The 13,104-nt window shown below is 47.8% G+C and overlaps 1 protein-coding gene across 5 annotated transcripts; it reads right to left on the bottom strand.

Annotated features, from left to right (window-relative positions):
• Positions 1-338: 338 nt before the first annotated feature.
• Positions 339-10,622, bottom strand: TENT5A (terminal nucleotidyltransferase 5A). 5 transcript variants are annotated; one of them, XM_084826986.1, is made up of 4 exons: positions 9,097-9,350; positions 6,855-9,021; positions 5,937-6,489; positions 339-4,527 (listed from the first exon to the last, which is right to left on the bottom strand). In XM_084826986.1, exons 3-4 carry the CDS (start codon positions 6,402-6,404, stop codon positions 3,748-3,750), a joined length of 1,248 nt encoding a protein of 415 aa, XP_084683112.1. In that variant the 5' UTR covers positions 6,405-6,489; positions 6,855-9,021; positions 9,097-9,350; the 3' UTR covers positions 339-3,747. The 5 variants fall into 5 exon arrangements, with proteins under 5 accessions (XP_084683112.1, XP_084683111.1, XP_084683110.1 ...); XM_084826985.1 differs by having other exon boundaries at positions 7,531-10,622; XM_084826984.1 differs by having other exon boundaries at positions 6,855-10,622.
• Positions 10,623-13,104: the final 2,482 nt, after the last annotated feature.

Here is a 13,104-nt window from a genome sequence, read left to right on the forward strand (position 1 = left end):
CATATTACAGATTATATATACAGTACAAATCCAGTTGTCTGAACTGAATGACCTGCGGCTGACAATGAAATGTTTGGATAATCGAGAGTGATATTTACATAGGTGCAACAAGGGCATGCGATAACTTGGGGTCCACACAGCAGACATGGACCAATGAGAGTTTCAGAATAATCAACATTAAAAGGATTGCAGATTCTACTTATTTTAAAATAATCTGATGTCCTTGTTCTCTTCTCACCTCCTGCTACATTTATATCAGAACAAGTTTTGATCAATTTGCAGTTAATCCAACTGAAACACAAACCATTTGATTATAACTGAGGCATCTTATTCTAGCGTTGGGGGGGGGGGGGAAGCCTTGCTTCTTCCAAACATATTTTAATCTTAAATTCTGCTGAATAAATAGTATGGAATTCTAAAAGGTATTTTCTTCTTGTGACAGTACTAGTCTATTAAAATTGGAGATGTGTGTATGTGTGTGTTGGGGGAGGGGGGAATATTGTTTGACTTTATAAAGAGCTAGGTGTGTAAACCACAGAAGCCAACTAATTTTGAAAATGTGCCCTTATTTTAGTTCTGACCTGGAGTAAGGGCTTCTTCCCATCACTAACCCCTTTTGTTAAAACAAAAGACATCTTTTGTTAAAACAGCCGGTTACAACAAACCCCGATGAATTTTACCGCTTAGGCATGTATGCAGGCTAAAGAAGATCACTGGACCCTTGAAGGAGAGAGAGAAATAATATTTAATCAAGTGAACCAAGCCCTACAGCATGCAATATAAAAGAATTTGCTGCTTGCCCTATAATGTACCTAAATTTGAAATGTGTGTGGAGAGGAACCCTGTAATCCCCAGACGAACAATGATTAAAAATAAAAATAAAATAAAAGATGGAAAAGACTACTCCAAAAGAAATACATAATGTATTATCAGCATTTTGTGGCTGAGGCACTGCCAGAGATCCCCAAACTCTTTTCAATAGTGGATGACTCATTTATTTGCAGCAAAATAGCTGTGGTAAGAAAGGACATACCACATTACCAGCTGATCCTATTTCCCCAGCCTTCAGCTTAGCTTCCGTCAGAAAGCCCTCTGAACAAATGCAGGCCAAGCTCTGACTTTGACCAAGTGCATCCCTCTCTTAATTTGCTGCTGCTGATAAGAATGGGCTGATAGAAACAAACAGTTCATTTTCATAACTGAGCACTGACCAGAGTACATGTAAATTTAAAAAGCAGACCATGCCCTACAGGCATCAGAAGTGGGGAAAGCAAACTGATGACTGGGGCTTCCATGTCAGGACAGTGATAGGCAGTTTCCTGCAGAATTCTCAAGAAAGAGGCTTGAGTAAACAAACTGGGACTGTCTTAAACTGGCTTCTGTATATAAAAAGGTGGCCAAAATAGGAAAGCGTCAATCATTTAGGATGGGTAAAGTGGAAATACATTGTCAGTAGCTTTATTGGGATGAAGGGACACTAAACTGCCTGGTTAGCAACTTACTAATCCCTCCACTTTAAATATTTTATGATGTTGCTTTAACTTTGTGCACTGCTGCATGTGGATCCACTTGATTCTGAGCGATGGGTGGCATGGTTCAGTTTCCCCTTCAGAATTGTAACCTTTAGGGCACAATCCTATGCATGTTTAGACATGCACAGGATTGTGCCCTTAGTCCCTTTCTCAGCATTAAGCCGACAACATGTGGGCCACAATCCAACATCACATTTTAGAGCATTAATGCCCATAGATTTTATGCTAATGGACTTAATAGCACTTAACTCTTGTGTTTGAAGGCAGCTGGGGTGTTCAGTTAGATTTTGTTTGCTTTTAAGGACCAGTGGCTGAAGGGGAAAAAAGAAAGAGTTCAAACTCTTCTGTATGATAAGCACTACAGCGGAGGAAAGAAATCCCAGTAAGGCTATTTCCCAGCTCTCCACTCATCTCTTGAGAGAAAATAAACTGTAATTATTTGTTCCAAATGCAAAAATGATTCATTTTAAATAAGGTACAGTACTAAGCTGGAAAATGCAGTGTGACAACCAGATCAAAGATGTTTAATAGTTGCATAAAAATATATATATCATATAAATTTTAAATATCCGTGCAACACTCTTCATAATTGTTCATTTCACATTTACTAACTTCTAGTGGTCTTGGAATGCATAGTGCATTCTGCTTGCTTTTTATAAAAAAATATTAACGAGTATTCAGATCACCAACTAAGACAATATGTTGCCTTTCACTGCCAAGGGTGCTACCTGTTTGAGCCCCATTCCAATGGGTGGGTGCCTTACGCATCATGAAGGTATGCAGTCATGGAACTAGTGAGTTAAGTGTCAAAACAGTACAAATGGGGAGAAGCAAAACGTTTGTCGAGACCTCAAACTGCCATGCCTCACAAGTAACCCTGTTCTTGCAACCATATCATTTGAATCCCACTTTATTTAAGACTAGTTTGTTTATCCAGATTTTCTGGTGTGGGATAACAACTCTCTCTGCAAAGTGCCCACAGTATTATGATAACCTGTTGCAGACTGGAAAGCACACCATATTTTATTTAAAACATTCCTTAAAATTGCTACATTTTCCTAGACCATATTTAAAATGTTGTGTGTATATATACACAAAACACGTTACATATATACACACACACACACACACAATAAACACGCACAATAAACACACACGCACGCGTACCTATGATAACATCACACCAACAATATAAACTTTATATAGGTATTTGCCAGGAAAAAAAATAGGCATTTCCTCCACCATTTATTCACAAGCTTATTTTTAGTTTCTTGTGTCCCTGATAAAAACAAAATGCAAGGTTAAACCACAAAACTATATTTTTCTCACTTCAAATTTTCTGAAGGCATCAGGCACTTTTGTTTAATATGTGTGTGTACAAATATAGTAATATCTTTTTTTATAGTCTACTCTGCCCTCTTCTTTGCTTGGATAACTTATCTGTGAAATCTTTGGTCCTGAAGCATATGTTGCTTGCTACAGCTGTTTTTCTTGCTTTTCCACATTTTTTTTTTAAATGTGAAGCATGCATACAGCTGGAAATAATGAAATTTGCCATAATCCTTCTCTCCCCACCCCCACTTTCTCTTGTTGAAATAACTGTACCCATCTACTGTTCTTTGTTTGGAGCAAGCTATTTCTCTTAAAGCATTCTATGCAAGCAAGCTATACATTCTATGGGATCATTCCACTGACAGCACTTAATGCATGCCCCAAAGGCAGTAATTCCAAAATATATCTTATTCCAACTGATCTGTGCATTATGCCTCTAACCTAACTTTAAATTCCCGAACGTATAGTTAGCTTCCCTCCCCGCTTGTATTCTCTTCCTTTGCCTCCCCCCCCCCCGCTTTTTTTTGTGCAGATCCCATTTAAAAAATAAAGGCTTCCCAGCTTTCACTATGCCATAGCTATGGGAGCAGGCATCGCCAACCCATATTGTCACCAAGCATTCCTCCCTGGTCAATTTCAAGGGATTCTATTTGCTTTCCATGACAGGCCTCGTGCTCTGGGGTGGAATCCAATAAGTTTCTGGTTCTTTTCTAAATCATGCTCCATCACATTAAATAGAAGAACCAACAGTTTTCCTCAAGCTTAAAAGCTAGAGCAGACCACCATTGCACAAAAAACACCTCACTTTAAGAAGGGGGAGTGCTGCCCTCCCTCTTTATTTGCTTGATAAAAAACACGTTCCCCACCAAGTCTACGAAAACCGTTAATTGCAGGGCAACCAAGTAGAGTACGTGTGCTGCTGACAAGGGAACATTGGCTGAACCTGGGCAATATAGTAATTGCTGAAGTTAGCATCTGCTACGTACGGGGCTGGCTGGTAGTAGCAAGTGACGTTGGCCACGTTGGGGATGATGTTTTGCTCAGCTAGTACACGGATGGCCAGCATGGTGATAAGATTTAAAGTCTGTCTCCTCTCATGCCCCATGAGGCACACTGTGCTCTCATTCACCACACTGTGGAGGGTCATGAGATAGTCATACTTGCGGTCCTCCAGTCCCACAAAGTGGTTTTGCAAGTAGGACTCCAACTTCCGCTGCTGTTCCCCGATGTCTGAGAAGTCAATGAAAAACCTTGAGCACATGTATCTTTGCAGGGACTTGATCTCAGATTCGGAGGCTGCCCTGAAGCCTCTTACTAGGAGATTGCAGTACTTCAGGAGACCACCTCCCCTGATCTCTTCTGGGTTTCTGGTTGCAATTACCTTGTTGCAAAGGTGATCAAAGGCTTCTTGGAAATCCCCATAAACGCTCTCTCCAATGATAGTTGGGTGGAAAGTTTCAGTCATTGGGTTTTCTGAACATTCATAAAAAAGAAGGAGAGAGTCTAGCTTGATCTGAAAAGAATCTACGCTGAACTCAAACTGCCTCCTCAGAGAGTCCACAAATTTCAGCTCCACATTTTTGCCGCTGTTGTTGGACAAGGATATGAGACTCCATCGGTCTGAATCATTGCACACTTTCACCATTTTCTGCACATAAGCTTCCTACAGTTTGAAACACATATAAAAGGGGGGGGGAGAGAAGGAGCAGATCAGGAAACCAATAAAAGCACCTCCTCTTTGGAGCCTTCATTTGCATTTGATCCCAGCTCCACCCTGCCCACACTTGCAGCAGGGCAATTTACACAGCCCAGGTGTAAGAAAGAGACACTGTAGACAGATTTAGCATGTGGTTTTGCAGACATGCAGCTGCAAAAGGCCAAAGGGAGAGGGAGTGCTCGCAGCATGGTGACTGCACAAAGAACATATTCTGTAAGGATTTTATTAAGGCTTTTTTTCTTCCAAAGTTAAGAAACTGATCCACACCAAACACATATGTCTCCACAGTGGCAAAGAAGGGGCTCCTTTGAAAGACTGCAATGACAATGCATTATAACTCCAAGGGCGATAACAGTCGGGTTCTGATTCTGGTATCTTTAAAATCACTGGTTAAATCACCCTTGAGAAAAATGCATAAACACTCTGGGATCTTTCAAAATACTCTTAAGTTTCCTAAGTTTTCCCTTCTCCAAACCAAGGCAACTCCTGAAAATTAACAACTCAGTTAAACCAAAGGTCTTGGACTTCTAGCTGAAGTCAATCAGACAAAACAGCCCAATCAATCTATAACCCAGTTTAAACTCCTGCTTGATTCAAGGCAAGCTGGTTTCACCAAAGTTAATGAAGTCATTTCAGTGTTGTAAAAGTGCTTAAATGTAAAGCAGTGATGGTAAGCACACTCACTTGGAGGAAAGATCTGCGGAAATCAAGGAAATATGGCTCTCAAAATACTTAGATTGCAGAACAGAGTTCTTAAGAGCACTTGGGCAGAATGAATTCAGCTTTTGCATCCCATTTGTAGCAGAGGAAGATAGGAGCACCATTACCCTCTAGCGGTCCCATCCACAACCCAATTAAAACAAAGTAACAGTAGTTAAGACAACTTACTCTAATGAAAAAAACAGTAGAACTAATCAGCTTAAATCCAAGGGCTTTGGTTTATCTGAGCTATGATAAGTCTGTAACTAAACGAGTGTGGGCGTCTGTTCTCTTTGCAGGCAAATAAGCATTTAAGTTTTTTATTAATATAAGTATATTCCCCCCACCTCTTTTGTTGTTTGCTTTTTTAGGAATAGCTTAAATGCGCCATTCCAAATTAGAATTTCAGTATGCTTGAAGCAGGGAGGGCTGGGTGGGTTGACGTGTCATTAGGGGAGCGATAGTATTTTGCATTTTTACTGCAAGCAGAAATAACGGCCAATCTGCTGAGCGGCTGCATCACCTCCGTTCCAGACCCCTCTCTCCTCTGCCGCTCTGTGTTGGTCCTTTCTGCAGAGCAGCGAAGAGCTCTCCGCCCGGCCCGCTGGGAATGGACGCGTGGGGGGTGTCGGTGGGGGTGTGGGGGTGAAATTTACCTTCAGGGTCAGCGGAGTGATCTTCTCCTTGTTAACCCCTTCTGGTAAGAAATCCAAAAGGCAATCCAAGACGACGTCTTTGACCGTCTGGAACTCGACTTCGCCTTTCAGGTCCGCGCAGAAGATGAGGTCCAAGTCCTTGTAACCCAGGCCGCTGTCCTGGTGCAAGACATGGCTGGCAGCAGAGCCGTTCAGGCGCACATCTCGCACGCCGATGCTCTTCTCCTCCAGGCGGCTCCTCACCACTTTCACGATCTGCCGCGGCTGCATCTCCAGCGTGGGGAAGTTGCCCCGGCCGTGGATCGGGATGGTCTCGCTCAGGATACGGTCCAGGCGCTGCACTTGTTCCCAGCTCAGCACGTTGCAGCCGCTGCTCTCGCCGCAGCCCAGGCAGGGCTCTGGCCCGGCCCCCCCGTCGGGGCTGCCGCTGTCGCCGCCGCCGCCGAGCGCATTTTCCTCGTCTGCCATGGTCCAGCGCCGTGCGCAATGAAAACAAAACAAAAACTATATAAAACAAAAAAGCGCCGTTCCCTTTTCTAGAGTTCTTCCACTCCTGGCAGGGGAAAAAGGCAAGCAAAAAAGCGATCAGCGCAGTGCATCGTAGCCTATGATTAGGACGGCGATCTTCAAGCCACTTACTCACACGGAAGCCCATATGGGGCTGAAAAGGTTCCAGGGCCGCAGCAGCCACTCTCTCCTCCCATCACCCGCCCCGTTTTTCTCCCCCCTTCCTCCAAGAGAAAGCCGCAAGCCCATCTGCCTCTCGGGGCTGCCGAGAGGCGCGTTCAAGGACAGCCGCACGCACGCACGCAGCCCGCCCCCAGTCGACTCGAGGCTTGACGGGGCGCAGATGTCGGCGCCTCGCCTCTCCACAGCCCGCCCGGGCCCCGACCCTACGCCGCGCACCCAGATACACACCCGGGCTCGCCCTTGGTCGCCTGCGCGCGGGCGGGCGGGCAGCGAGCGAGCGAGCTGGCTTCCCGGCGGGGACGGGGCGGGCTGTCCGCCTCCGCGCGGCCGGAGGAGCAGAAGCCGGCGCGGCGGCGACGCTCGCTCGGCTGTATCTACGCAGTCATGCCCCGCGGCGCCCGCCCCTCCTTCGCCAGCTCGCGGCAGCGGCAGCGGGGTCAGGCGTCTGCCGAGAGCGGCCGGCGCTCGCCTTCCTCCCGCGCCGCCTGCCTGTCCCTGGAGCTTTTGCTACTGCTGCCTGGAAAGGTCCTCGGTAGTTTTTTATATGGGGTTCCTCGCGCTTCCGGGGATCCGAGTCACCCTCCGCTCCCCACGCCCCTCTCTGCGTATGGCCGCCGCCGCCGCCGCCGCCGCCGCTCTCCACTTTGCTGGTACGCCCATTTATTTGCATAAACAGCTGGTTTCTGTGCTCCTCGCAGCAGCTTCTCGAGAGGCGCTTCCTCCTCCGTTTCCCTCTCGTGCCAATAAATAAATAAATCAGCCTCCCCCAGTGGACGGAGAATAAAGGTGAGAGTGGGACTGATCTGGATCCTGCTAGAACTTCCCGGAGAGAGCTGCCAATTCTGACACCAAAGCTGGGGGGGGGGGCCCTCAGGGGGGGGGGGTTCGGAGGGGGGGGAACAACCTTCGCGATCTGCACCCTTCCATCGAGTCAACGAAGGCCCATCGGGGAAGGGGCGCGCGGGTAATGCCCGCAGCCTGGGGAACTTTCTTTGGCTCTCGCTGCCGAGTGCGTGCTGCGCAATTGTGCGGGCCCGAAAGGGGAGGGAGGCGGGTTGCCTTTTCGCCAAGGGATTGGATCAGATGCGGAGCTAGGGGCGGCTGGACGAATAAACAGCGAATGCAGGGTCGGGGGGGGGGGTGCTTTGCCCATTTTGAAAGCTGCTCTCTGGATTTCTAGAGATCCCAGAATCCGCGATTGTTTCATACGTTCAGTTGTCAAAGCGCTCACTCGGCCGCTCCTTCTTATTTAACGTCGCAAGACTAGTCCAGAAAAAGGAGCAGGAGGCTGCATTGTGAAGAAGGCTGCGTTCTTCTACCCCGCTATAAAGGAGCGGTAGAAGCCCCATTGATGAAAAATCCCCATTGATGTTCACAGAACGAGACTGGGGGGGAAACACCGCAAGAATCCGGTGGTGGCGCACTCGCTATTTCACAGCACCTGGCGGGGTTGAGAAAAAGCAAACCACACCAGGACTGGTGAAGCAGAAATGCCTCCTTCTGGCTTTTGAAGCCGCTTATATAACACAGGAGAAAGTGACCAACGTCTCTCCGGGCGGATTTTAAAGAAAACTGAGGCACCAAGAGACAGCCGGAGAGATTTCGTTGCTATTCAAAACAGCAAGCCCCCACCCCGGGGAATGTATGCAGGCACTTGCAAGCTCGGAATAAACCTTGGTGGGATACAGGTGTTCCTGGTACCCGAACCCTTAGTTTCTGATGCCATCCTTGGATGGAAGTGTTTCTTGGTGGAGTCAAAAAGGGCTAACTTCCAGAAAGATTTAAAGGGGGGGGGGATGTAAAACGCTTTAGGACAATAAAAGGAACAATTAGGTCCTTATCTTGAAGAAAGGAACTCGTGGTTTGGAGCTAAAAATACGAGTCCCAGAAAGAAGTGGGTAGAAATAAAATTAGCCGAAATCTCCCCCCCTCCCCCTTACACACACCACCTGTTGCTGCGACGGACAGAAGAAACAACATAAATAATGGGGCTAGCTTTTACTGGACCGCCTTCCAGTCAACTAATTGAGCAGTTATGTGCAATCAAACGCTCACACATCCTTTCACGGAGAGAAATTGGCCCAATAAAAACGGCATCGCCTTCTCCTCTGTTGTATTTATTCTCTGGAACTAACATCTCACCCTACCGTGGATTTAACAGCACAGAATTAGAGCCATCGTATTTTTCTTCAATTAATGCAAATCCCTAAGAACCGCACACAAATCATTCCACTCATACCACCGTTTACAAGCCATTTGCACAATCCGAGTAAACGGAAAACAGAGTGCTTTAGCAGCTGTACCCTTTTATTACTACTAGACTTAAAAAAAAGGGGGGGGGGACGATAACCAACATAGAATGCGAGTAAACACTTACGCAGCACAGTGCCTGCTCCTGGAAAAAAAAAAGTTTGCAGTTGATCATGCATGCACAATCGAGGGCGGGGGGTATTATTGAGAGAAAACTCACTCTTTTTGTTTTCCTCCAGTATAATTCTTCAGAACGTAACCACACAATAACCTGACAGCTGAGCAATATAGGGGTAAAGCACGATTTTCGAGGGACTCCGCCTGAGCGAATTCAGTTCCTCTTTATATATTGGTGCGCAGGACTTTAGAGGCATGACAGAGAGCAGGATGGGTAGCTGATTGCTTGAGCATAGATGTAGAGGCGGCTGTCACGCTTCCTGCGGGCAGATAAAGGAGAGACGGGGGGGGGGGGGAGATCGTTTTTAAAAAGGAGGGGGTGAACGCAGCAGCAGCAGCAGCTGGGACAGCAGTAACAGGAGTGGAAGGACGTCACAGGTACTGACGTTCCAGCGACAGCTGCAGGGCGATTCCGAAAGAGCTGTGATGTGTGAAGGGCTTCGCCAATCACCACCGGCTTGGCCGTGACGATTCATTTTCCGTCCTTCGGGCCCCCGGGGTGAAGAGCCAATTGGATAACTGCTCGGGAGAGAGCGCGCGCGCAAGCGTGCCAGCGCCGTGTGAATGAGCAGGGGGCGGTCAGTCGGAGTAAACGCGCCCACGCAGGAAAGAACTGCCTGATGCACAGGCGCGTTAGAAGGCGCGGCGAGCGAGGAGCCTCGCTTCGCTCCAGGGCGGGGACGAGGGGAGAAAGGAAGGAAGCGCCTTTCTTCTTCCTCTTCCCAGGAGGCTGCCGGGGATCGGGAAGCTCCCGTTGGGCCCGGTGTAGTGAACACAAGCTCGGGGTGCTCTCAGAGGACGCTCCCCGTGCCAGCTGAAGGGGTGCTGCGTTCCCATGGCGGGAGAGTGGCGCGCAAGCCTTTCCTGAGACGGAGGCAGCCGCTAGCCCTGGGAGCCCCGGCTTGGCTGCGTGCGCCATTGTAACGGACCGCAACCCGAGGAAGATGCGCTGCGCTGCGAGCAGAATGTGATTCTTGCTGAAGTTCAAAGTCGGGCTGGGCCGCACGCCCTAACCCGAGGTTGCTCGCTGAATGACGTTCTAATAGGCATACATTGATATTATTATTATTATTATTTTATTTTCACACGGTCCAGGACCTTATAAACTAGATCAAGAGTTAACTTCTAAGAGTAGCTCTGAGTCAAGGGCCTTCTCTGTGGTGGCCCCCACTCTGTGGAACTCCCTCCCTAGGGAACTCTGTCATGCCCCCTCTTTAATGAGCTTCCGTCGTGCATTAAAAACGTGGTTGTTCAGGCAGGCATTTGGGGTGGGTTAGGGTATTTAAAAAAAAAAAAAATGGTAAAATTTTATTGTTTTAAATTGTTTTATGGTGGGTTGTACATCGCCCAGAGTGGCTGGGTGACCAGTCAGATGGGCGATTAATAAATTTAATAAATAAATAAATAAATAAATATTAAGTCCTCTGGGCCAGTCAGTCGGGGGAGCCGTTATTTCAGACCCTCTTCCCCTGGATTTTCAATTTAATTTTTTTAAGTCTCTTCCCCATGCCCCCTTGAAGTCGGCAGAAGGAAAAACAGGTTGCCAATCCTACCCGATTAGTTACTCATCTTTCCAACCGAAAGAACAGACCCTTCCCTCTCCATGCATGTTCCTCTCCTTTAAAAATCCCACCCCCTCCGCTCCCTTCCTCAGGGCAGAGCTGCCTTCCCGAAACTGGAGCCCTCCAGATGTGTTGAACTACAGCATGAACGATGCTAGTGGGAATGATGGGATTTGTAGCCCAACACATTTGGAGGGCTCCAGGTTGGGGAAGGCTGGGATAATAGGACTGGAGAGAAATTACCCATCCGAGCCATGAGAAAAGCACACTCTTCCTCCTCCTCCTCCAATTATCCACTCCAAACTGATTAACAAATCCACACAACACTTTCTGTAATAGGTCAAGTTGACCATCTTCACAACCCTACCAGTTTTCCTAGCTCGCCGTTGAAGGAGAAGATTAGAGGCTCCTCTTTGGGAGAGCACATGTTTTTAGTGTCCCCGACCACCACTCCCTTCTGAAATGAGACCCCTTGGGAGAGCAACTCAAGAGACAAGTGAGGCCTTGTAGGAATTTTTCTGTCTAAACATGCATAGGATTCTGCCTTTGTACTGTGCCTGGGAGGGGACTCCCTGGGGATAGCAACCTCCAGAGATGTACAATGCAATCCTATGCCTTTCTACTCTGAAGTAAACCCCATTGAGTTCAGTGGGGCTTACTCCCAGGCAAGTCTGTATAGTGTAGGCAATTTTAAGGCAATGCTAATTTCAGGCATATCAAATAGGTACAGCTAAAATCAGTGTCTGAACCAAAGTTTGCTTTTGACCTATTGCTGGCAGTAAGCTTGATCTAGGGAAAAGGGGAACAGTAGGAGAAACATTCATGCTCTATAAGGCCCATGCCCCGGACAGGTCAAAAGGACAAGTTGGGAAATTTCTATAGAACTGTACAAGTAAAAACAATGTCATTAAACATGAATAAATATGAAGAGGCAGGATTAAGAGTACAGTGTCTAAGCAGAGGTAAACAATTGCATCACATGCTATATTCTAATGTAAACCTAAAAAAATAAAGGGAAGATACTGGGTGGGGTTGCTCGCTTGCAAGAGTAATTTCTGCTAGCAGAAATCTGTATTAGTAATGTATGCAATGTGCTTTTGTCTTGGTCACACAGTACATAGTGAAACTATAGAATTCACTACCACAAGATGTAGTGATGGCCTCCAATTTGGATGGCTTTAAAAGGGGGTACTTACAGACAAATTCCTGGAGGAGAAGGCTATCAGTGGCTGCTAGCCCTAGCTATATGTAGGGATGTACAAAAGTTCCGCCACGGATCACGGGGAGGCCGAATGCCAGCACATTCGGCCCCCCAAAATTGGTGGTGGAACGGCCCGCCCCCCCGGGACGGGACTTACCTTGGGCAGAACTTCCTGGCGGCAGCGCCTCCAGTGGCAGCTCCGGTGGCGGTTTGGTGGCAGCGGCTGCAGCAGCTGGTCTTCCGACCGGCTGCCACTGCCGCCATTTCCAGGTTAAAAAAAAAAAACACGTGATAGGCTACGTAAATGTTTACGTAGCCTATCACGGCTGACTTCAGGGACGCAAACGGCGGCAGCTACGGCCACCATTTGCATCCCTGCTAGCCAGCGGCCGGATGTCCGGCTGCTGGCGGAGCCAGCTGGCGGAGCCAGCCGGCGGCTCCGCAGAATCGCTGCGGAGCACAGCCGGCCGGCCAGGATTCCAGGGGGAGGAACGGAGCGCCTCCCCACCCACCATCAGCATAATCCGCGAAAGGTAAGTGATTTTCGTACATCTCTGGCTATATGCTGCTTCCAGTATCAAAGGCAGTATGCCCGCTGCTGGGGAAACTGGGTGGGAGGGTGCTGTTCCATTCATAACCTGCTTGTGGGTTTCCAGTGGGCAGCTGGTTGGCCGCTGTGCGAACAGAATGCCGGACTAGATGGATCTTTGGTCTGAGCCAGCAGGGCTCTTAACGTTCTTTCCCTGTGGTAACTTCTGTCAACAAACACCATGGTATCAATTTCTTTCTGTAATTGCCTTAAATACACTTGCTTGTTGTTAATATGTGTTTAAAATATAGTCTATGTGCATGCATGTATAAAGTAACTGTGTTGTGTAAAATGCCCGAGCCCTTCTCAGCATCAGAAACAACCACATCTCTATAGACCCAGACACAGCCAGGACGTAGGAGCCTGTCAAAGATAAGAGGTCATTTATTTATTATTTAGATTTATTGTCCATAAAGTCTTTCTCCGCAGTAGGATTGCTGCCTTCGCCGTGTAGCAAAACCAGCAACAACAAGCTCTTGTTAGCGGCGTAGGGGCGCAGTCCAGGCAGGTTTAGACAGCAGAAAGCCCTGCGACTCCCAGCCCGGCTGGTTGGGGAACGCTGGGAGTTGTAGGCCTTTTTTCCGTCCGCACCTGCCTAGGATTGGCGCCCGGAAGCACGCATTTATCATGGCGCAAGCTCGCCTTCGCCTCGCTAAACCCTCCCCGCGCGCTCTCGTGACAGCTGAGGCGAAGGCGCCT

The sequence above is a fragment of the Heloderma suspectum genome, chromosome 1, assembly GCF_057233095.1.
Source record: "Heloderma suspectum isolate Gila_16-S chromosome 1, 16-S_ref, whole genome shotgun sequence".
Taxonomy (NCBI): domain Eukaryota; kingdom Metazoa; phylum Chordata; class Lepidosauria; order Squamata; family Helodermatidae; genus Heloderma; species Heloderma suspectum.